Raw genomic sequence first — 24701 nt, 5'->3', positions numbered from 1 at the left:
GTACCTCTCTGATCATGTCTCTTTCTGTTATGCACCTTAATACCTGATGATCAATTATATCACATGTTTTTTTTTGAAATTTGAACATATTTATTTGTTATTGTGATTTTGTCCTTCACTTGTAGTTGTATACATGTTTTACTGCACATTGCATTTATTACAGTACAGAAGGAATGATCCATGTCACACATATGTCAGAAAGAACGTAACTCTGCTTAGCAACAGTAATTCTTCTGAAGGTGAAGAAACAACATTTTGTGAAGACTTCAGATTTACTGACACTTACTACAGCATCGTTGATCAGGTATTGTATAACAAGCCTTCTCATTAGTGCCCAGTAGAAATTTTTCATGGCTCCTGACTTAACTGTAAGATAACTCTATTTTTATGTGTATAATATATGAGTGTGAGTTTTCAGTTGTCTGCCAGTGTACACAATTAGTAAATGCATTGATTTGTCATGATACTATCATGAACTTAAATTTAACAATTTCAGAAACATATGGTATCTCCCCCCCCCCCATGAACCATGGACCTTGCCGTTGGTGGGGAGGCTTGCGTGCCTCAGCGATACAGATGGCCGTACCGTAGGTGCAACCACAACGGAGGGGTATCTGTTGAGAGGCCAGACAAACATGTGGTTCCTGAAGAGGGGCAGCAGCCTTTTCAGTAGTTGCAGGGGCTACAGTCTGGATGATTGACTGATCTGGCCTTGCAACATTAACCAAAACGGCCTTGCTGTGCTGGTACTGCGAACGGCTGAAAGCAAGGGGAAACTACAGCCGTAATTTTTCCCGAGGACATGCAGCTTTACTGTATGATTAAATGATGATGGCATGCTTTGGGTAAAATATTCTGGAGGTAAAATAGTCCCCCATTCGGATCTCCGGGCGGGGACTACTCAGGAGGATGTCGTTATCAGGAGGAAGAAAACTGGCGTTCTACGGATCGGAGCGTGGAATGTCAGATCCCTTAATCGGGCAGGTAGGTTAGAAAATTTAAAAAGGGAAATGGGTAGGTTAAAGTTAGATATAGTGGGAATTAGTGAAGTTCGGTGGCAGGAGGAACAAGACTTCTGGTCAGGTGATTACAGGGTTATAAACACAAAATCAAATAGGGGTAATGCAGGAGTAGGTTTAATAATGAATAGGAAAATAGGAATGTGGGTAAGCTACTACAAACAGCATAGTGAATGCATTATTGTGGTGAAGATAGATACGAAGCCCACACCTACTACAGTAGTACAAGTTTATATGCCACCTAGCTCTGCAGATGATGAAGAAATTGAAGAAATGTACGATGAAATAAAAGAAATTGTTCAGATAGTGAAGGGAGACGAAAATTTAATAGTAATGGGTGACTGGAATTCGAGTGTAGGAAAAGGAAGAGAAGGAAACATAGTAGGTGAATATGGATTGGGGCTAAGAAATGAAAGAGGAAGCCGCCTAGTAGAATTTTGCACAGAGCACAACTTAATCATAGCTAACACTTGGTTTAAGAATCATGAAAGAAGGTTGTATACGTGGAAGAACCCTGGAGATACTAAAAGGTATCAAATAGATTATATAATGGTAAGACAGAGATTTAGGAACCAGGTTTTAAGTTGTAAGACATTTCCAGGGGCAGATGTGGACTCGGACCACAATCTATTGGTTATGACATGTAGATTAAAGCTGAAGAAACTGCAAAAATGTGGGAAATTAAGGAGATGGGACCTGGATAAACTGAAAGAACCAGAGGTTGTACAGAGTTTCAGGGAGAGCATAAGGGAGCAATTGACAGGAATGGGGAAAGAAATACAGTAGAAGAAGAATGGGTAGCTTTGAGGGATGAAGTAGTGAAGGCAGCAGAAGATCAGGTAGGTAAAAAGACGAGGGCTAGTAGAAATCCTTGGGTAATTGAAGAAATATTGATTTAATTGATGAAAAGAGAAAATATAAAAATGCAGTAAAAGAAGCAGGCAAAAAGGAATACAGACGTCTCAAAAATGAGATCGACACGAAGTGCAAAATGGCTAAACAGGGATGGCTAGAGGACAAATGTAAGGATGTAGAAGCTTATCTCACTAGGGGTAAGATAGATACTGCCTACAGGAAAATTAAAGAGACCTTTGGAGAGAGGAGAACCACGTGTATGAATATCAAGAGCTCAGATGGCAACCCAGTTCTAAGGGAAGGCAGAAAGATGTACTTGAGGACAATATTATGGAAATGGAAGAGGATGTAGATGAAGACGAAATGGGAGATACGATACTGTGTGAAGAGTTTGACAGAGCACTGAAAGACCTGAGTCGAAACAAGGCCCCCGGAGTGACAACATTCCATTAGAACTACTGACGGCCTTGGGCGAGCCAGTCATGACAAAACTCTACCAGCTGGTGAGCAAGATGTATGAGACAGGCGAAATACCCTCAGACTTCAAGAAGAATATAATAATTCCAATCCCAAAGAAAGCAGGTGCTGATAGATGTGAAAATTACCGAACTATCAGTTTAATAAGTCACAGCTGCAAAATACTAACGCGAATTCTTTACAGACGAATGGAAAAACTGGTAGATGCAGACCTCGGGGAGTATCAGTTTGGATTCCGTCGAAATGTTGGAACACGTGAGGCAATACTGACCTTACGACTTATCTTAGAAGAAAGATTAAGAAAAGGCAAACCTACGTTTCTAGCATTTGTAGACTTAGAGAAAGCTTTTGACAATGTTGACTGGAATACTCTTTTAAAATTCTAAAGGTGGCAGGGGTAAAATACAGGGAGCGAAAGGCTATTTACAATTTGTACAGAAACCAGATGGCAGTCATAAAAGTCGAGGGGCATGAAAGGGAAGCAGTGGTTGGGAAAGGAGTGAGACAGGGTTGTAGCCTCTCCCCGATGTTATTCAATCTGTATATTGAGCAAGCAGTAAAGGAAACAAAAGAAAAATTTGGAGTAGGTATTAAAATTCATGGAGACGAAGTAAAAACTTTGAGGTTCGCCGATGACATTGTAATTCTGTCAGAGACGGCAAAGGAGTTGGAAGAGCAGTTGAACGGAATGGACAGTGTCTTGAAAGGAGGATAGAAGATGAACATCAACAAAAGCAAAACGAGGATAATGGAAGGTAGTCAAATTAAATCGGGTGATGGTGAGGGAATTAGATTAGGAAATGAGACACTTAAAGTAGTAAAGGAGTTTTGCTATTTAGGAAGTAAAATAACTGATGATGGTCAAAGTAGAGAGGATATAAAATGTAGACTGGCAATGGCAAGGAAAGCATTTCTGAAGAAGAGAAATTTGTTAACATCGAATATAGATTTATGTATCAGGAAGTCGTTTCTGAAAGTATTTGTTTGGAGTGTAGCCATGTATGGAAGTGAAACATGGACGATAACTAGTTTGGACAAGAAGAGAATAGAAGCTTGCGAAATGTGGTGCTACAGAAGAATACCAAAGATAAGGTGGATAGATCACGTAACTAATGAGGAGGTATTGAATAGGATTGGGGAGAAGAGAAGTTTGTGGCACAACTTGACTAGAAGAAGGGATAGGTTGGTAGGACATGTTTTGAGGCATCAAGGGATCACAAATTTAGCGTTGGAGGGCAGCGTGGAGGGTAAAAATCGTAGAGGGAGACCGAGAGATGAGTACACTAAGCAGATTCAGAAGGATGTAGGTTGCAGTAGGTACTGGGAGATTAAGCAGCTTGCACAGGAAAGAGTAGCATGGAGAGCTGCATCAAACCAGTCTCAGGACTGAAGACAACAACAACAACAATGGTATCTCCCTAAATGTAATTATTGTGTCACTGAGTCATGAACTTTGATGTTAACAGTCTGTTAATGGTGTCACTATACAAATACAGTTTTCAGATACTGTTCAAAGGTAATGAATGACCATCACTGCTGTTGTGGAATAACTGTGTCTAAACAGGACCACCAGTATAGAGCTTCCTATGATATGATGTTAGATTGAGAGTGCAGTTTCAGCAGCCATGGTACAGAACATGAACATATGGTGTGTCTAATAGATGTCCACTGACAATAAAAGGTCTTCAAGGTAAATAAACCTATGTGTTAGCTGGGCCATTCCTCAAATACAGTGAGCTATGGCTATACAAATGCCTTAGCATGTGAGACAGAAAAGAACTCTCTCATCTCTCTAGATACATCTTCCATGGGACTTCCGGATATGCAAAAATTTTATGACTCTCTACAGTGTGATAGTTATGTTAATTCCTCATTGTAGAGATGGTTTAGTGACTGCTCTGCACATATAAAACACAAAATGCCATCTTTACATTTGTAGTTCAGGCTTGTTAGAAGGCAGCGTACACTGTTAGAATTTTATTTGTTTTTATTTATTTTATTTATTTATTTACATTTTTTGTGTATAGATCATCAAGCTGATGTCTTTTGCAAAATGTCATACATAGGTTGAGTACATTACTATAGAAAGCACTTACAGCAATGGTACATACATCTGTCTTAGTATTCTAATTATATTATGTGCTACAAGAAATTCCAAAAAGATTAGAATTCACTGAGTGTATATAAACACTTATTTACTAAGAGGGCTTTTATCTTCCTTTGGCACAGCTTTGGTTCACAAGTTTTCAGAGCTTGTGGCAGCTTGTTGAAGGTTGCCCGTTAACATAAGGACTATTGTCAGTCATTTTTAATTTTGTCCTCTGCCTGAAGTAGTTCACCTTATTTCTAGTATCATAATTATGTGTATCACTGTACTTATATTTACTATTCAGAAACATATAATAAGTTTATCCAAATACAAGGAATACACTGTTAGTTATTTATGTTGAAGAAAAGTTTCATGACAGGACTCTTTGGGCTTTAGTCCATGCATTAACCTAATGGCTCTTTTCTGTAACACTAGTATTCTGTTCAGCTGTAGGTCTACCCTACAGTTCAATACCATAATTAAAAAATGGATAAACTGCTCCATAGTAAATAATTTTTAGTGTTTCGATTGCCACTATTTTTGCCAACTGACTCACAAGATACAGGCTACTGCTGATTTTCTCACACACAGAAGTAATGTAGTTTACCCAAAGGAGATTTTTGTCCAGGTGGACACAGAGAAATTTATTGTTATCTGTTTCTGCTGATGTAATACCACAAACATTGTTATTTCAGTCTCATGAGAACCAGTTGCTTTAAATGTTAATAGCTGAAATTTACTGATGTTAGTGTTTAGATTCTGATGTAGAAAATAGGTGGTTACTTCCATCACACCCTTAGTTGCAACTGAATGTAATGTAGAATACTTGTTTTAGGCCCACAATAGACTAACAGAAAACAATCAGATCATTTTGCCATCTGCCAGTTAACAACTATATTAAACTGAGGAGGTACCTTATAAGGTACATATATTGTAATTCAATGCAATGTTATGGGCAATCACTAAGCAAAAATATGTTGATGCATAAGTGGTAATGACTTTTGTAAGGCCACCTGTAAACAGTCATAATATCAAAGATCAATGAAACAGCGCTACTGGCAACTGAACAGATTTCAAAAACCAAGAACGTTTACAAGACAATAGTTCACTATCTGCCTGCAACAGGACAAGGGTGTGTGTGTGGAAGGGGGGGGGGGGGGGGAGGCTGGTCAACTCATCTCCAGTCATCCTGAATTGCGTTTTTCTTAAGAGGTTAAGGCAATTGCCATTGAGGCTTCTCTGAAAATGACACAACCTATACTCTTCACTGTTCTTAGTATATCCGAGCTTGTAACCTGCCTCTAATGACCTCATCACTGATGGGTTGTTGAACTTTACTTATTCTTCTTTTCCCCAGTTTTCTTCTCTATGGAAACTGTGGGAATGTCACTATGATAACTGGAAGGAACAATATTTCAGTTGGTTGGAAATGAACAGTTATTGATTTTTTTTAAATAATTTATTATCCAATACAATTACACTAATCTCAAACTAAATGACTAGTTTTGAGTGGCTACCCTCAGAACATAAAACAGATGCCACGTTTCAATACCACCACTGCAGAAACCATGAATCCCATTGTCAATAGCTTGCTTTCTTTTATCTGAGGTTGACTGATGTTGGCTGGAACCAGTCATTTTTTTATAAATTTGTGTGATTGTGCAGGACAGTGGATTACTTTCATTATGACAAATAACTGAACAGATATGATCCACTGTTGTTTTTACATGAGCACCTGCTGTCATTATGACTACTGAATGGTTCATCAGGGCCAGTAGGTGGCACTGCTATAATCAGCTATCAAGCTACAACAATCAAACCATTTTTAATGAAGATAAATTATCTAATTCCAAGACAAAAGTGTGTTAAAATGGCAGAGAGATCAAATCCAGAGCAGCCTTTTCTCCTGACAATCTTATGAGGAAACTGAAAGATAATTTGTTTCTATTGAGGCAATCCACAAAATATGTTCCATTTTCCCCTGGGCCTTCTTGTGTACAAACTGATAGGTACACAGTGTAAAAACTGAACATTTTCTGTTATTATTCAAAAGCCTCTTTGCTTACTCTGATAGTTGTGTAAGTCTGGAATCTTTAATGATATTTGGGAATTCTTGACACAATATCATTATTATTGTTGATGGTGACATATTCTAGGAGCTAGAATTCCAGAGATCTTGGCAGTTTTTATTTGAACTGCTTCACATAGCCTAGGCTTGATTGCTAAGAGACATTCATTGCTTTAACAATGGTCAGTCTGATGGGGTGACTACAATGAGAGCATTGCCCACAGGAGACAAACTTCTGGGACTGAGTCCCGGTTCACTCACTGTTTTAATCTTGCAGAAAGTTTAAAAAATGCTAACACTCTGCTGTAATGTGAAAGATTCAGTCTGGATGCAATGAGATAAGTTGTCTGATGAATCACACGTAATGTATGGCAGCTGTCTTGCACTCCAGACATAAAAATCTGCCTATAAAGAGTCCACTTTGGCTTTAAAAGCATCCAAATAGGCTTATTATATTCAGTTACTGCTGTGATTCTATTATGGCCCCATATTGAAAAATACTCGATGCTTTGCATAAGTGACTATTACTTACTGTGTTACAGATATGAATTTTACATGATAATATTTACTCACCTGCTTAGCTGGGTGGTAACTTGCCTGCCTCCCATGCAGTAGGCCCGGGTTCGATTCCTGGCCGGGTTGGAGTTTGTATCCCTCGTGGACTGGGTGTTGTGTTGCCCTCATCGTCATTTCATCTTCATCACTGCCGCTCAAGTCACCCAATGTGGCGTTGACTGAAATAAGACATGCTGTTGGTGGCTGAACTTCCCCAAACGGGGCCTCCTGGCCAACGATGCCATACACACATTTCATTTCATTTGTGTCTTATATGAATTCATTCAAGAAAATCTAATTCCCAGTGAATTTTGTATAAGAGCAAGAGAATAATTTTGTTGCAATGAGTGTCTGTGCCATACAACAGTGTGTCATTTTCTTATAATTCAGAAGACATGTATTTTCTACATTAACACATCTCTCCATAACTCAATATCTGAGGCCTGTGTACCACAATATGTAGTGTTAATTAAATTCACTAAACAAGGTCAATGTTCGAAACCTGGCTTTCTAAAGGAGTATGTAGTGATAGGGGTAATGAAAGCACTATGTGCTTGACAGATACAAGAATTCTAAGTGCCTTTGCATATTGGAAGAAGGTCTCTGGTGAACAGTTGTTGTTGTTCTTGTTGTGGTCTTCAGTCCTGAGACTGGTATGATGCAGCTCTCCATGCTACTCTATCCTGTGCAAGCTTCTTCATCTCCCAGTACGTACTGCAGCCTACATCCTTCTGAACCTGCTAAGTGTATTCATCTCTTGGTTTCCCTCTGCGATTTGTACCCTCCACGCTGCCCTCTAACACTAAATTGGTGATCCCTTGATGCCTCAGAACGTGCCCTTCTTCTAGTAAAGTTGTGCCACAAACTTTTCTTCTCCCCAATCCTATTCAATACCTCCTCATTAGTTATGTGATCTACCCATTTAATCTTCAGCATTATTCTGTAGCACCACATTTCGAAAGCTTCTATTCTCTTCTTGGATAAACTGTTTATCGTCCATGTTTCACTTCCATACATGGCTACACTCCATACAAATACTATCAGAAACGACTTCCTTACTTAAATCTATACTCGATGTTAACAAATTTCTCTTCTTCAGAAACGCTTTCCTTGCCACTGCCAGTCTACATTTTATATCCTCTCTACTTCGACCATCCTCAGTTATTTTTCTCCCCAAATAGCAAAACTCCTTTACTACTTTAACTGTCTCATTTCCTAATCTAATTCCATAAGCATCACCCGATTTAATTCGACTACATTCCATTATCTTCGTTTTGCTTTTGTTGATGTTCATCTTATACCCTCCCTTCAAGACACTGCCCATTCCTTTCAACTGCTCTTCCAAGTCCTTTGCTGTCTCTGACAGAATTACAATGTCATAGGCGAACCTAAAAGTTTTTATTTCTTCCCCATGGATTTTAATAACTACTCCGAATTTTTTTTGTTTCCTTTACTGCTTGCTCAATATACAGTTTGGATAACATCAGGGATAGGCTACAACCCTGTTTCACTCCCTTCCTAACCACTGCTTCCCTTTCATGTCCTTCGACTCTTATAACTGCCGTGTGGTTTCTGTACAAGTTGTAAATAGCCTTTCGCTCCCTGTATTTTACCCCTGCCACCTTCAGAATTTGAAAGAGAGTATTCCAGTCAACATTGTCAAAAGCTTTCTCCAAGCCTACAAATGCTAGAAATGTGGGTTTGCCTTTCCTTAATCTAGCTTCTAAGATAAGTCGTAGGGTCAGTATTACCTCACGTGTTCCCATATTTCTTATGGAATCCAAACTGATCTTCCCCGAGGTGGGCTCCTACCAGTTTTTCCATTCGTCTGTAAATAATTCGGGGTTAGTATTTTGCAGCCGTGACTTATTAAACTGATAGTTCGGTAATTTTCACATGTTTCTTTGGGATTGGAATTATTATATTCTTCTTGAAGTCTGTGGGTATTTTGCCTGTCTCATACATTTTGCTCACCAGATGGTAGAGTTTTGTCAGGACTTGTTCTCCCAAGGCCGTCAGTAGTTCTAAAGGAATGTTGTCTACTCCCAGGGCCTTGTTTTGACTCAGGTCTTTCAATGCTCTATCAAACTCTTCACGCAGTATCGTATCTCCCATCTCAACTTCATCTACTTCCTCTTCCCTTTCTATAACATTGCCCTCAAGTACATCGCCCTTGTATAGTCCCTCTATATACTCCTTCCACCCTTCTTTGCTTCGAACTGGGTTTCTATCTGAGCTTTTGATATTCATACAAGTGGTTCTCTTTTCTCCAAAGGTGTCTTTAATTTTCCTGTAGGCAGTATCTATCTTACCCCTAGTGCGATAAGCCTCTACATCCTTACATTTGTCCTCTAGCCATGCCTGCTTAGCCATTTTGCGCTTCCTGTCGATCTCATTTTTGAGACATTTGTATTCCTTTTTGTCTGCTTCATTTACTGCATTTTTATATTATCTCCTTTCATCAATTACATTCAGTATTTCTTCTGTCAACCAAGGTGAACAGTATTGGTTCATTTTTTGTCCTGATGCTATTGTAAGGACATCTGAGATGAACAGCTGTTCCCAGGTAGGCATCTATAGTAGTTGATTGCATGACCAAGACAAGGTATAATTATTATCAGGTACCTGAACTGAGAGTGCTCCGCTACATCTAGTACACTGGGTGCTGACTGGCCAGACCTAGTGGCTTCAGCATGTGCCTTTCCGGAACCTGGTGTAGTGCTGTGGTGCTTGGTGTGGCTGGCTCCCAGTGCTCAAGCTGCAGTGCAGGCTCAACTGGTGCCCAGTGATTAAGCTGCAACATGTGCAAGCTGGCATACAGCACTGAAGCTGCAGCATGGGAGCTGCTAGTGCCTGGTGATGAAGCTGCAGCGTGTGCACACCTGGCAATGAAGCTGCGATACTGGCAAGGCGGGTGGGAGAATCAGTGAAGCCATTGAGCAGTGTCGCCATTGGCAAGCTTCGTTGTTTGGTAGGATGCGGCACTCGATCCGTGGCAGTAGCCTGAGATGTGATGACGGTGATGAGCCAACGAGGTGAGCGATGAGGTGGTGCAGTGAAGCCAATAAGCTAGCTGCTCAGGACATAATGATTTCAATGGGCTTCAAAGGGGGAGATGGGGCTTTGATTGATGGGCTGTAGGATGCAGCCATTGTAAAATGCAGAGTGGGACCTCTCTGCTGATAGATGGGCCATGGCCTATATAGGCAGGTGGACAGATACGCATGCGGCAGCACGTGACTACAGAAGAAGAACAGGTTTGCGATCGCAATGCTGGTATCGATGTTATGCATGTAACGGTTGTAGAAGCTGGCACTTGTGGTGGAGAAGAGCCTACAGCCAAGCAGCTAGAATACGCACAAGATGTGGGTGTAGTGCGAGCAGTTGTAATGGGTAGGCTGTAGGCTATATGGCAGGATATAATACTTCAAATTGTCATGAAATGTGTCCAGATTTTCTCAGAAGAACTACATGATATTTTGTAAACAAAGGTGGAATGTGTGCTAAAGATGGTGGAGGAAATTTTTGAAACTTTAATTTTATCTGTTGTAAATTTTTTGCCTTTTACTGTACTAATGATTTTTTTTGTAAGTTGTTGGCGTCAATTAATTTTTTTCGTAAGTTATTTGCGTGTGCGGTCGTTTTCGTGAGGTTTAATTCATGCTGATGCGCGAATCAAACCTCACGAAAACGACCGCACACGCAAATAACTTACGAAAAAAATTCATTGACGCAAACAACTTACGAAAAAAATAATGATGTATCCACTGAATATTGTGTTTATACAAGTCAATGATATGAAATTTCGTAACCTACAATTTCCTGAAATATTTATCATTCTTCCAGAAGCATTATTGGCATGCATATGTCCAACTAGTATTCTCTTCTTTTCTCTTCTGAATTACTTGTTGGAGAACAATCCAAGTATCTCTAATTTATTGCTCTGATGCTCTTAACTCTAACATTTACGCTTTCATTAACAGTTTTTATGTTGACAACACATCAAATATTAAAGGAAAACAGTTATATGTTATATAATTCTAAGAAACTGTTAGACATCTCCTATGACAGATGAGCATGACAGATGAGTACCGTACTGCTATTGTTAAGCTTACCAGACAAAATATTGTACCGTCCTTAAAAGAAAGCACTGGTTGGTTTGGAGTGCTGTAGTTGGACATGGTTGTGAAATGGTGTGTATGTAGCAGTCGGTTGTATGGAATCAGAGCAGTAACATGGATCGATATAAGATGCTTTACAGAATGGCAGAAAAGAGCAGTCGTGATTGGATGTGTCCATGACCACACTGTGAATGAAACTGCCAGATTGCTGACAAACCAACGTGGATTGTCCAAAGAGACCATAAGGAATGGTGTATCATTTGCAGCCATGAAACATGGTCCAAAAACAGTGGTTGAAAGAAGACTCCAACTGATAGGGATTGGGAGCAAACATACTTTCCTGGTTTGACAGAATATCAGGTGCCATATCATGCCTCGATGGGCCCGCCAAATCCGATCACAACTCCATAGAAAATGTCTGCGACTATTTGGTCCAACGGGTGAAACATAACCACCAACGTGCGTGTTCTGCAGTATAAAATAATCAAAGACTAGCATTAGCGCGATATAAGCTCACTGGAAGGAAGAGCTGTTAAGCTTTTATAGATAGCGCAGTGGTCGAGCCACACGCTCAACTGCACACACACTGCCCCTACATAAGCATACGGAAGGAAGTGGCGAGCAGTGAGACATTAATGTTTCCAGTGGATACTGTATATAAACATGGGGAAACGTAAGGGCGTGTCAGAGTGGCAAGGCCGGCCTGTGTGGCCGAGCGGTTCTACGCGCTTCAGTCCGGAACTGCGCGACCGCTTCGGCCGTAGGTTCGAATCCTGCCTCGGGCATGGATGTGTGTGTTGTTCTTAGGTTAGTTAGGTTTAAGTAGTTCTAAGTTCTAGGGGACTGATGACCTCAGATGTTAATTCCCATAGTGCTCAGAGCCATTTGAACCATTTTTGAACAGAGTGGCAGGAAGCGATAACCGTGTTGGGCTGTGCGCATAGTCATACGATTTGTGAAGTTGCTGGATTTGTTGGTGATTCACGGTGGACTGTTCAACGTGTCTGCAAACATTTCAGTAACACACGTGCCTATAAAACACTCAGAACTGTCTCTGGGATACGATCCTGACCGAGAGGGAATGGAGACGCGTTTCACGGCTTGTGAATCAAAATCACTTCCAAATCCTACAGGAACTGCAGCAGGAAGTGAATGAAGGTCCACAGGTCTGCTAGCAAGAGAGCACTGCGTCGGGAACTGCTTGCTACGAACATTTGGAATCGGTCCTCTCGCAAGAGACCACATAAAGCTGCGTGTGTTCAGTGGAGTAGAAATCGTTGAACGTTGACAGTAGATGACTAGCGGAACGCGGTCGGACAAATCACGTTTTTGCCTACATTCAAATGACGCACATCGTCGAGTGCACCGAAGGCCAAATGAAGCATTTCATCGTGAAGGTGTGCAAGGGCAGGTCTATGATGTTTTGCGAGTGTTTTTCTTATCATGAATGGGGCCCACTCACTGAGGCGACCACTAACACGAACCAGCTAGTTTATTTAAACATTCTGAAAGATCAGAACAACATCTACATCAACATCAACATCTACATTATGCTATTGATGCCCTTATTTTTCAAGACGCCAACAGCAAAGTTCATCGGACTGGGAGAATATGTGACTGGTTTCCTGAGTGATCCTCCATCCTGTTTCGCCTTGATTGGCCTGAAAATCACCTGACTTGAGCACCACAAGAAATCTGTGGGACATATTAGAACAGCAGGTAAAACGCCGACATCAGCATTCCGACAGTATGGTGGAACTGCACAATCAAATCCTCAGCGAGTGGGATTAACCTGGATGCGAGTGCCTCTACAACCTTCTAGACTCACTTTCTAACTGAATTCAGGCGGTTATCCAGGGGCGGAATTACACGGTATTAAATAATGCCTGTAATGACTTATCTAGCGGCGACCAATTTATTATCCAGTGAGCTTAGTATACTTGCCGAAACTTGTTGATCCTCCTCCTCTCTGTATTGTGTGCATTATCGAAGCTAGTGGCAATGTTTCATGCATTTGCGTGATGTCTTCCACGAGTAACTAATATTTTGTCTGGTGTGCTTATTTTTTAATTTGTATCTACATCACTACATTCGCAATATTACACTACTGGCCATTAAAATTGCTACACACGTAGATGACGTGCTACAGACGCGAAATTTAACTGACAGGAAGAAGATGCTATGCTATGCAAAGGATTAGCTTTTCAGAGCACTCACACAGGGTTGGCGCCGGTGGCGACACCTAGAACATGCTGACACGAGGAAAGTTTCCAACCGATTTCTCATACAAAAACAGCAGTTGACCGGCGTTGCCCGGTGAAACGTTGTTGTGATGCCTCGTGTAAGGAGGAGAAATGCGTACCATCACGTTTCCGACTTTCATAAAGGTCGGATTATAGTCTATCGCGATTGCGGTTTATCGTATCGCGACATTGCTGCTCGCATTGGTCGAGATCCAAGGACTGTTAGCAGAATATGGAATCTCTGCGTCAGGAGGGTAATACGGAACGTCGTGCTGGATTCCAAGAGCCTCGTATGACTAGCAGTCGACATGACAAGCATCTTATCCGCATGGCTGTAACGGATCGTGCATCCACGTCTCGATCCCTGAGTCAACAGATGGGGGCGTTTGCAAGGCAACAACCATCTGCACGAACAGTTCGACGACGTTTGAAGAGCAACATGGACTATCAGCTCGGAGACCATGGCTGCGGTTACCCTTGACGCTGCATCACAGACAGGAGCGCCTGCGATGGTGTACTCAACGACGAACCTGGGTGCACGAATGGAAAAACATCGTGATGGTCGCATCCGTATCTGGCGCCATCGCGGTGAACGCACGACCGCATGTCGCAAGTCCTGTACGGGCCTTTCTGGATACAGAAAATGTTCGACTGCTGCCGTGACCAACACATTCTCCAGATTTCTGACCAATTGAAAACGTCTGGTCAATGTTGGCCGAGCAACTGGCTCGTCACAATACGCCAGGCACTACTCTTGATGAACTGTGGTATCGTGTTGAAGCTGCACGGGCAGCTGTACCTGTACACGCCATCCAAGCTCTGACTCAATGCCCAGGCGTATCAAGGCCATTATTACGGCCAGAGGTGGTTGTCCTGGGTACTGATTTCTCAGGATCTATGCACCCATACTGCGTGAAAATGTAATCAAATGTCAGTTCTAGTATAATACATTTGTCCAGTGAATACCCGTTTTCATCTGCAATTCTTCTTGGTGTAGCAATTTTAATGGCCAGTAGTGTAAATACTTAATCGCTGCTACTAATTGTTCTTATTTCTAGTGGCAACTCGTTTGTCAACGGAAAATCCTGGTCTCAGTGTCTCAGTTGCTGTACTTGATGGGAGTTTTGTTCGGAGGAGTGGCGTGCACATCTTTACTGTGGACAGTGCCGCCAGATCTGGTTCTCTTCGGTGGCGCGACTATGCAGATACTCGGCGGCGTGGCTGTTGCTTTTACACCATATTTTGTTCTGCACTGTTTATTGCGCTTCTTGACGGCAGCCGCATGCACCTGTATGTTCACCTCTGGTTACATCATATGTGAGTAAAATATCTTTCTACAATATGAGGTGACAGTTCGTCTTCAAAAGACGGATTTGTAGAATATTCATGTTTATTGCAGGTACAGCGATGATGAAAGGTAAAGGGAAGATTGTGGCTTCATGTTGCTACGAACATCTCTGGTCTGTTGGAGTAATTACGCTTCCGTGCATAGCACACCTGTTCAACGACTGGCGTCACTTCCAGTTAGCTATATCGTTACCCAGTATGGTCATTCTCTTGTGCGCCAGGTAAGGTAACAGTTCTTGTAAGTATACTGGGTGATCAAAAAGTCAGTATAAATTTGAAAACTTAATAAACCATGCAATAATGTAGATAGAGAGCTAAAAATTGACACACATGCTTGGAATGACATGGGGTTTTATTAGAACCAAAAAAAGTATCGCTAGACGCGTGAAAGATCTCTTGCGCGCGTCGTTTGGTGATGATCGTGTGCTCAGCCGCCACTTTCGTCATGCTTGGTCGCCCAGGTCCCCAGACCTCAGTCCGTGCGATTATTGGCTTTGGGGTTACCTGAAGTCGCAAGTGTATCGTGATCGACCGACATCTCTAGGGATGCTGAAAGACAACATCCGACGCCAATGCCTCACCATAACTCCGGACATGCTTTACAGTGCTATTCGCAACATTATTCCTCGACTACAGCTATTGTTGAGGAAAGATGGCGGAGATATTGAGCATTTCCTGTAAAGAACATCATCTTTGCTTTGTCTCACTTTGTTATGCTAATTATTGCTATTCTGACCAGATGAAGCGCCATAAGAAGTAAACGAATTAAAAGTAAAAACTTGCCAAGTAGTGTTGCTCAAAGCATCAAACCGAAAAGAATAATGATAACATTCAGGTCCTCTTTCTGTCTGTCTGACAACACAAATAACTAAGAACTGGACTATATTTCAACTTGCTCTCTTGCGGAAAGTAAGCAAACCCCAAAGTACCGTTTTAATTCTGTCGTAATTTACTTCCTTAGTCAATAAAATTGTTCTGGGTCTGTGAAAGCATTGTCAACTATAAAATTCCGACGTTTCGGCGACTATTGCCAAGACGCCTTCCTCAGATTGTGTTGCTAACTGTTGAATGGGCGCTAGTTTAATTACTTATTTACTATTGAGGAGTGCTGTCATTGGATATGAGGGTGAGGTGGAAGGGTATTAGTTGTTCTTTTATTGGTCTTAGCACAGCGCCTTGTCATGGGCGGAAATAGGCGTTTTCCATTGGAGTTTCCTTTATTGCTTACCATTGGTGGAAATCGGCGTATAGGAAGTTGAGCGGCGACAGCGACGTAGTGCTGTTTACTAACTGCCTACTATCGATTAGGGCGCGTCAGCAGACATTAGCGAATCATTGGAGGCTTCAGTTTGTCATCTACCACAACCAGAGGCAGAGAAGATCCGGTAAGTAACAGTACGAGTCTTGACTCGCGCAAAGCTTCCGAAGCAAAACATAGGTAAGGAGGAACGACTTACCATTAAGGAGCTAAAGGACAACTCTCAGATAGTCGTAATCCAGGCAGACAGGGAAATGCCACCGTAGTGTTGGACACAGTAGATTATTGACTGTGACAACGGCCGCGGAAGCCTACGTTTATACTTCCTTAGTAATAATATAATTTTATATCCACTTTCGGTGCTACGTCACACATTTTTAATGAATAGTTCTCACGTTTTACTTAAAATTTAGAGTTTCTCATTAGAATTGGGGGTTGTTTTGGGGAAGGAGACCAGAGAGCGAGGACATCGGTCTCATCGGATTAGGGAAGGACGGGGAAGGAAGTCGGCCGTGCCGTTTGAAAGGAACCATCCCGGCATTTGCCTGGAGCGATTTAGGGAAATCACGGAAAACCTAAATCAGGATGGCCGGACGCGGGATTTAACCGTCGTCCTCCCCAATGCGAGTCCAGTGTTTAACCACTGCCCCACCTCGCTCGGTCTCTCATTAGAATTGGACGAAGCATAACTTCAGTCTTCCAACATGGTCCCCAACTATTTCCATAAATGGATGACAATGCAGGTATCTGAAGTTGTAACCACAAGTTACAGGAGGTGAGTAATAGCTATTGGGGAATTATCTCTGCTCTTGATGGGATGGACTGTCCATGGAACAGAATCTCGATAAAGAAGCTCGTGAGGAAACAGCGACGACACCACAATTGGTGTAAAACAAATCATAGGAGAATGGAGAGACGCTAGAGATGAAGCCTCTGACTATCAAAAGGGCAGTGCTTGAATCACAGAACGACCACCGCAACAGAATCTTGTTGGATAGACTTTACAAAACCAAAAACATTCTGGTGAAGAGCGAAGGCAATCAGTGCTACCAAAGTTAGTGTCTGTACACTCACGGAAAACACAGGAGCTGAAACAGAGTAGAAGAAATGTTTTCAAATGTTCCTTTACAGAGGTTAATCCAGGAGTACTTCATCAGCTCCATTCCTGCACCATTGCAAAAATGAGAGATGTACACTGTGCAACACAGATGGAGGCCCACTTTTTCGAAACACTGTAGTTGTCTCCCGCTGTGACGCAAAATTTTGAAATTTGGGTCCAAGCTGCCTACAATCTTCATCTGAAGTGGTGCAAGAGCGTGACGTGTGTAAGAACGAGGCGTCCTGCGACCTCACCGTCGGCGACGGTTCAAGTAGGAGGGTGTAGTCACGTATGAAAAAAAGGCCAGAGTTCAGAAGTTCATATGAAGTGAGAGGTAGGGTAATGATGTCATATTGGCACCAAATTTTACCACAATTCTGCCCAACGAAACTGTGGACATACGAGGGGCATTTGAAAAGTCCGTGCAAAAATAAAAACTACTTACGTGTTTGGGGTAAACCTTTTTTACTTTTCTACATGGTCTCCTTTTAGACTTATACACTTCGTCAAACGCTGTTCTAATTTGTTGGTCCCTGCCGAATAATAGGAATTGTCCAAGTCTACAAAATAGCTATTAGTTGCTGCAATCACGTCCTAGTTTGAATAAAATCTGCCCCGCCAGCCATTTCTTCAAACTGGGGAACAAATAGTAGTCCAAAGGAGCCAATTCTGGAGAATAGGGGGGATTTGAAACGAGTTGGAGTCCTATTTCCATTAATTTTGCGACCACAACTGCTGAGGTGTGTGCTGGTTCATTGTCGTGATGGAAAATGACTTTTTTGCGTTTTTCTTGGATCTCGGTTTTCAAACGGTCCAATAACGGTGAATAATATGCACCTGTAATAGTTTTACCCTTTTCCAGATAGTCGATGAGGATTATCCTTTTTCGAATCCCAAAAGTCAATCGCCATAACCTTTCTGGCCGAAGGAATGGTCTTCGTCCTTTTTTGGTGCAGTTTCGACCTTGGTAACCCATTGTTTGGATTGTTGTTTGGTCTCAGGAGTACAGTAATGTATCCATGTTTCATCCACAGTGACGAAACGACGCTTAAAGTCCTACGGATTCTCCCTGAACAGCTGCAAACCATCCTTGCAACACTTCACATGATTCCGTTTTTGCTCAAGTGTGAGCGATCGCGGAACCCATCTTGCGGATAGCTTTCTCATGTCGAAATGTTTATGAAAAATATTATGTACCCGTTCATTCGAGATTCCCACGGCACTAGCAATCTCACGTACCTTAACTATTCTGTCATCCATCACCATATCATGGATTTTATCAATGATTTCTGGAGTCGTAACCTCTACAGAACGTTCAGCTTCTCTTGTGCCCATATGCCCACTTCGAAAATTTTGAAACCACTTATAAAATGTTCTAATCGAAGGTGCAGAGTCACCGTAATGTTTATCAAGCTTCTCTTTAGTCTCTTGAGGCGTTTTGCCTTTCATAAAGTAATGTTTAATCACCATACGAAATTATTTTGCGTTCATTTTTTGACGATCACTCGACTTCCTTGATTCACACGAATGTCAAACACAAAGAAATATACCAATATGGCTGAAACTTGGTGTACGTTCTTTCCAAAGATGCTACTAACTAAACACGACCTCGATACGCGCCGGTGGTGCCATCTCTTTGACTTTTCAAACGCCCCTCGTATCGCAAGATTGGAAGGTCGTCATGCTCCCACTTACCCATATTTCACGCCTTCTTTTGGCGCCTCTGCGTAGGAGGTTAGAACCGCGATATCCAGCGCTGAAATCACGCGGTTTTCTTACGGGTGGCCGAAGAAAACATTTGGGACACACAGCCGCTCGGTACCGACACACTCAGTCTACCAGTGGAAAAATTGCGGCTGGGCTACACTCCAAACGGCTGTGGTCACTTTCAATGTGGTTACAGGCCAACGATGTCCATAGAGAAGAGTTGAATCGTCTGAGGGGTGTCAGCAGCATCAAAGACTGTCAAGAACATAGGCCAGTTGCTCATCGCACTGACAATTGTCGTTTCCACCACAAAATGTTTGGGAATCAACTCCCCAACGGAAGGGGTGTTTTCATTGACGCTGTTTATGCCACCTCATATGGCTTTTTCGTGTCGGTAGTGGTGATGGGTCTGAAATGTATCTGTCGTCCACTCATGGCACCCTTGAACCAAATTTCAAACTTCTGCATCGCAATGGGAGAGATTTCTGGGTTAAAAAGCCATCCTTTAATTGTGGTGCACAGTTCAGTCGTTATTGTCAGTGGTGTTGAGAAACAGGTTTTTTGATGCGACAGGCCACTAATTCCTCTCCTGTGCCAACCTTTCCATCTCAGAGTAGCAGTTGCACATACGTCCTCAATTATTTGATGGGTATATTCCAGTCCCTGTCTTCCTCTACAGTTTTTACCCTCTACAACTCACTCTAGAACCTGGGAAGTTATTTCGTGATGTCTTAACAGATATTCTAACACCCTGTCCCTTCTTTCTGCCAGTGTTTGCCCTATATTTCTTTCCTCCCCTATTCTCTGGAGAATCTCGGTCCTTACCTTATCAGAAAATTCAAGTGGCTCTAAGTACTATGGGACTTAACATCTCAGGTCGTCAGTCCCCTAGGCTTAGAACTACTTAAACCTGACTAACCGAAGTACATCACACACATCCATGCCTGAGGCAGGATTCAGACCTGCGACCGTAGCAGCAGCTCGGTTCCAGTAAGCGCCTAATTTTTAATGTCCTTCTGTAGCACTATATCTCAAATGCTTCGATTCTCTTCTGTTCCAGTTTGCCCACAGTCCATATTTCACTACTATACAATGCTGTGCTCCAAATATACAGTCTCAGAAATTGCTTGCTCATATTAAGTCCTGTGTTTGCTACTAGTACATTTCTATTGGCCAGGAATTCCCGTTTTGTCAGTACTAGCCTGCTTTTTACGTCCTTCTTGCTCATTCGGTCATGGGTCATTTGATGCCTAGACAGCAGAATTCCTTAACTTCATCTACTCCGTGATCACAATTTTGGAGTTAACTTTGTCGCTTCTTTTCATTACTTTCGTTTTCCCTCGATTTACTCTCAATCTATATTCTGTACACAATAGACAGTTCATCCCATCGTGCAATTATTCTTTACTTTCACTGAGGATAACAATGTTATCAGCGAATCTTATCATCGACGTCCTTTCATCTTGAACTTTAATCCCGCTCTTTTCGTTTGTTTCCGTCATTGTTTCTTCGACGCATAGATCGAAAAATACGGGCAAAGACTGCATCCCCGTCTTACACCGCTTTAATCTGATCACTTCGTTCTTGGTCTCCAACTCTTCTCTCGCAATAGAAATCACTGAAATTGAACAAGGCTCCAGTCCCTATTAGATTCTAGACATAATTTTCGACTGACATAGCCCCTCCTTTGACCTTAGTATATCATAGAACCCTCCAACAGAAACCGTGGCTAGAGGTTGGAAGAAAGTACAGGTCGCACCCATCCACTAGAAGGGTAGCAAAATGAACCACAAAACTACCGTCCAGTATCCTTGACATCCATTTGTTGTAGAATATTAGAACACATCTGACCTGTCATGTAATAAGGTATCTCGAACAGAATGACCTCCTTGACGCTAACCAAAGTGGATCCCGAAAACATCGATCATGCGGAACCAGGCTCACAATCTTCTCACATGACAGCCTGAAAGCCATGGATCATTGCAGTCAGGTTCATGCAACATTTCTTGGCTTACGAAAGGCATTTGACTCACTACAATACATACGATTATTACCGAACGTTCGATGAAACACCAAAACATTGAGCGGAGAGGGAATAGGCTTTGGGGGCTATCCTTACTGGTAATGATGGGGGAAATCAAGGAGAGATTACAAGCGAGTACAATGAATGTACGGGGCAATGAATGAACGAAGAGAACAAAGACTTTGACGATGTTTCGGGTAGCGTGTACACACGATTGTAGTGACTGGCGCAGAGTTGGGAGAAAGCAGTGGAAATGCTAATAATATAATAAGCCACGATGACATTCGATTCTAGCAGTACAAAAAAACACCAAATCCTAAAACACTTCTCTGATTATCCCTTGGGATCGAACGCAAGAGCTGAATTTCAACTGACCTTCTAGCAACCAGCATTGTAAAACGCACTTCGTCTTGTGAAATCCAGCAAGTTACGGTACTTAGTAAAGGACTCGTTGTTGAGAATGTAGTGGATTAGCGTCCAGTCAGCATCAACGGCATTAGGGAAAGAGCACTAATTTAGTTGCAAAGGAATGAGGAACAGGAAACGCATTGGCCAGCTGCGATTTTGGTTAAGTGACAAGTAACCTGAATCAGGATGACCATATGAGGACTGGTACCCTATTCCTCCCACGGGCATCCACTTTTTCATATCACGCCTCAAACCACTGTACTGAGTATAATAGAGGGTACTTGGTACCCGTATTGGCAGCTTTCTGTCCTACACCATTTGCAAGAGAAAATAAATTATTGTACTCATCCTGACCTCTCCTGTATTACTCTCAGGATGATTTTATATGCAACGGAGGCAATAGAATTGCTGCACTGTCTTCCTGGAATCCCTGTTGCATACATTTACTCAACAGAGTATCGCGAGAAATCCATCCCTTTTCTTCCAAAAATACCTATTTAAGATCCCTGAGTCACTCCGTTACACTTTCACGAGAGCTGTACTGATCTTTTATAATACTAGCAGGATGTCTTAGTCCTTTCCTGTCTGCAGTTCCTCTCTGATGACTGCAATCGCCGGAGAAACTCTCTAGAATTGATCGTCAACATAATAATCTCGGAACTTCTTTATCGTGTGACTGATTTTTTTATGACTTGAAATAAAATGTAAGTACCGTCCGACGGCCGGGCCCATAAATTGTTGTTTTAATTATTTTGTCATGGGCACGTCTCCCAGCTTCTGCTCTTTTGGTTACATCATCAATCTCCGCTTGGGTCTGCTGCTCTCTTAATTTCTCCATGCGAGGTTGCAACGGCAATAACTCTTCAAGTATGCTTTCGGGCTTTTGTGAAGGTAAAATGATGAACTGTGACACATTAACGCTACCGTGCTATATTCTATTCAAATAATTCTCAAACTTGAGAGTCTTCTTGGACGTCATCTTATGTTCCTTGTCACCAACACACAAAATATGTTGTTGTTGTCTTCAGTCCTGAGACTGGTTTGATGCAGCTCTTCATGCTACTCTATCCTGTGCAAGCTGCTTCATCTCCCAGTACCTACTGCAACCTACATCCTTCTGAATCTGCTTAGTGTACTCATCTCTCGGTCTCCCTCTACGATTTTTACCCTCCACGCTGCCCTCCAACGCTAAATTTGTGATCCCTTGATGCCTCAAAACATGTCCTACCAACCGATCCCTTCTTCTAGTCAAGTTGTGCCACAAACTTCTCTTCTCCCCAATCCTATTCAATACCTCCTCATTAGTTACGTGATCTATCCACCTTATCTTCAGTATTCTTCTGTAGCACCACATTTCGAAAGCTTCTATTCTCTTCTTGTCCAAACTAGTTATCGTCCATGTTTCACTTCCATACATGGCTACACTCCAAACAAATACTTTCAGAAACGACTTCCTGATACATAAATCTATATTCGATGTTAACAAATTTCTCTTCTTCAGAAACGCTTTCCTTGCCATTGCCAGTCTACATTTTATATCCTCTCTACTTCGACCATCATCAGTTATTTTACTTCCTAAATAGCAAAACTCCTTTACTACTTTAAGTGTCTCATTTCCTAATCTAATTCCCTCAGCATCACCCGATTTAAATTGACTACATTCCATTATCCTCGTTTTGCTTTTGTTAATGTTCATCTTATATCCTCCTTTCAAGACACTGTCCATTCCGTTCAACTGCTCTTCCAAGTCCTTTGCCGTCTCTGACAGAATTACAATGTCATCGGCGAACCTCAAAGTTTTTACTTCGTGTCCATGAATTTTAATACCTACTCCAAATTTTTCTTTTGTTTCCTTTACTGCTTGCTCAATATACAGATTGAATAACATCGGGGAGAGGCTACAACCCTGTCTCACTCCTTTCCCAACCACTGCTTCCCTTTCTTGCCCCTCAACTCTTATTACTGCCATCTGGTTTCTGTACAAATTATAAATAGCCTTTCGCTCCCTGTATTTTACCCCTGCCACCTTTAGAATTTGAAAAAGAGTATTCCAGTCAACATTGTCAAAAGCTTTCTCTAAGTCTACAAATGCTAGAAACGTAGGTTTGCCTTTTCTTAATCTTTCTTCTAAGATAAGTCGTAAGGTCAGTATTGCCTCACGTGTTCCAACATTTCGACGGAATCCAAACTGATCCTCCCCTAGGTCTGCATCTACCAGTTTTTCCATTCGTCTGTAAAGAATTCGCGTTAGTATTTTGCAGCCGTGGCTTATTAAACTGATAGTTCGGTAATTTTCACATCTGTCAGCACCTTTCTTTGGGATTGGAATTATTATATTCTTCTTGAAGTCTGAGGGTATTACGCCTGTCTCATACATCTTGCTCACCAGCTGGTAGAGTTTTGTCATGACTGGCTCTCCCAAGGCCGTCAGTAGTTCTAATGGAATGTTGTCTACTCCGGGGGCCTTGTTTCGACTCAGGTCTTTCAGTGCTCTGTCAAACTCTTCACGCAGTATCGTATCTCCCATTTCGTCTTCATCTACATCCTCTTCTATTTCCATAATATTGTCCTCAAGTACATCGCCCTTGTATAAACCTTCTATATACTCCTTCCACCTTTCTGCCTTCCCTTCTTTGCTTAGAACTGGGCTGCCATCTGAGCTCTTGATATTCATACACGTGGTTCTCTTTTCTCTAAAGGTCTCTTTGTTTTTCCTGTAGGCAGTATCTATCTTACCCCTAGTGAGATAAGCTTCTACATCCTTACATTTGTCCTCTAGCCATCCCTGCTTAGCCATTTTGCACTTCCTGTCGATCTCATTTTTGAGACGTTTGTATTCCTTTTTGCCTGCTTCATTTACTGCATTTTTATATTTTCTCCTTTCATCAATTAAATTCAATGTTTCTTCTCTTACCCAAGGATTTCTAGCAGCCCTCGTCTTTGTACCTACTTTATCCTCTGCTGCCTTCACTACTACATCCCTCAGAGCTACCCATTCTTCTTCTACTGTATTTCTTTCCCCTATTCCGGTCAATTGTTCCCTTATGCTCTCTCTGAAACTCTGTGCAACCTCTGGTTCTTTCAGTTTATCCAGGTCCCATCTCCTTAATTTCCCACATTTTTGCAGTTTCTTCAGTTTTAATCTACATGTCATAACCAATAGATTGTGGTCAGAGTCCACATCTGCCCCTGGAAATGTCTTACAACTTAAAACCTGGTTCCTAAATCTCTGTCTTACCATTATATAATCTATCTGATACCTTTTAGTATCTCCAGGGTTCTTCCACGTATACAACCTTCTTTCATGATTCTTAAACCAAGTGTTAGCTATGATTAAGTTGTGCTCTGTGCAAAATTCTACTAGGCGGCTTCCTCTTTCATTTCTTAGCCCCAATCCATATTCACCTACTATGTTTCCTTCTCTCCCTTTTC

The 24701-nt window shown here is 41.8% G+C and overlaps 1 protein-coding gene across 1 annotated transcript in view; it reads left to right on the top strand.

The window, feature by feature from the left end:
* The window catches only part of LOC126335438 (organic cation transporter protein-like), a 112776-nt gene that overhangs the window by 65559 nt on the left and 22516 nt on the right, over positions 1–24701 (top strand). The window contains exons 3-5 of the mRNA XM_049998720.1: positions 164–304; positions 14486–14744; positions 14827–14995. Of these exons, the coding sequence (XP_049854677.1) occupies positions 164–304; positions 14486–14744; positions 14827–14995 (569 nt within the window). The remainder of the gene's footprint in view (positions 1–163; positions 305–14485; positions 14745–14826; positions 14996–24701) is intronic.

Source organism: Schistocerca gregaria, chromosome 2, assembly GCF_023897955.1.
Source record: "Schistocerca gregaria isolate iqSchGreg1 chromosome 2, iqSchGreg1.2, whole genome shotgun sequence".
Taxonomy (NCBI): domain Eukaryota; kingdom Metazoa; phylum Arthropoda; class Insecta; order Orthoptera; family Acrididae; genus Schistocerca; species Schistocerca gregaria.
Note: the sequence above shows the minus strand (reverse complement) of the source record. Positions and strands in the feature narration are given on the sequence as shown.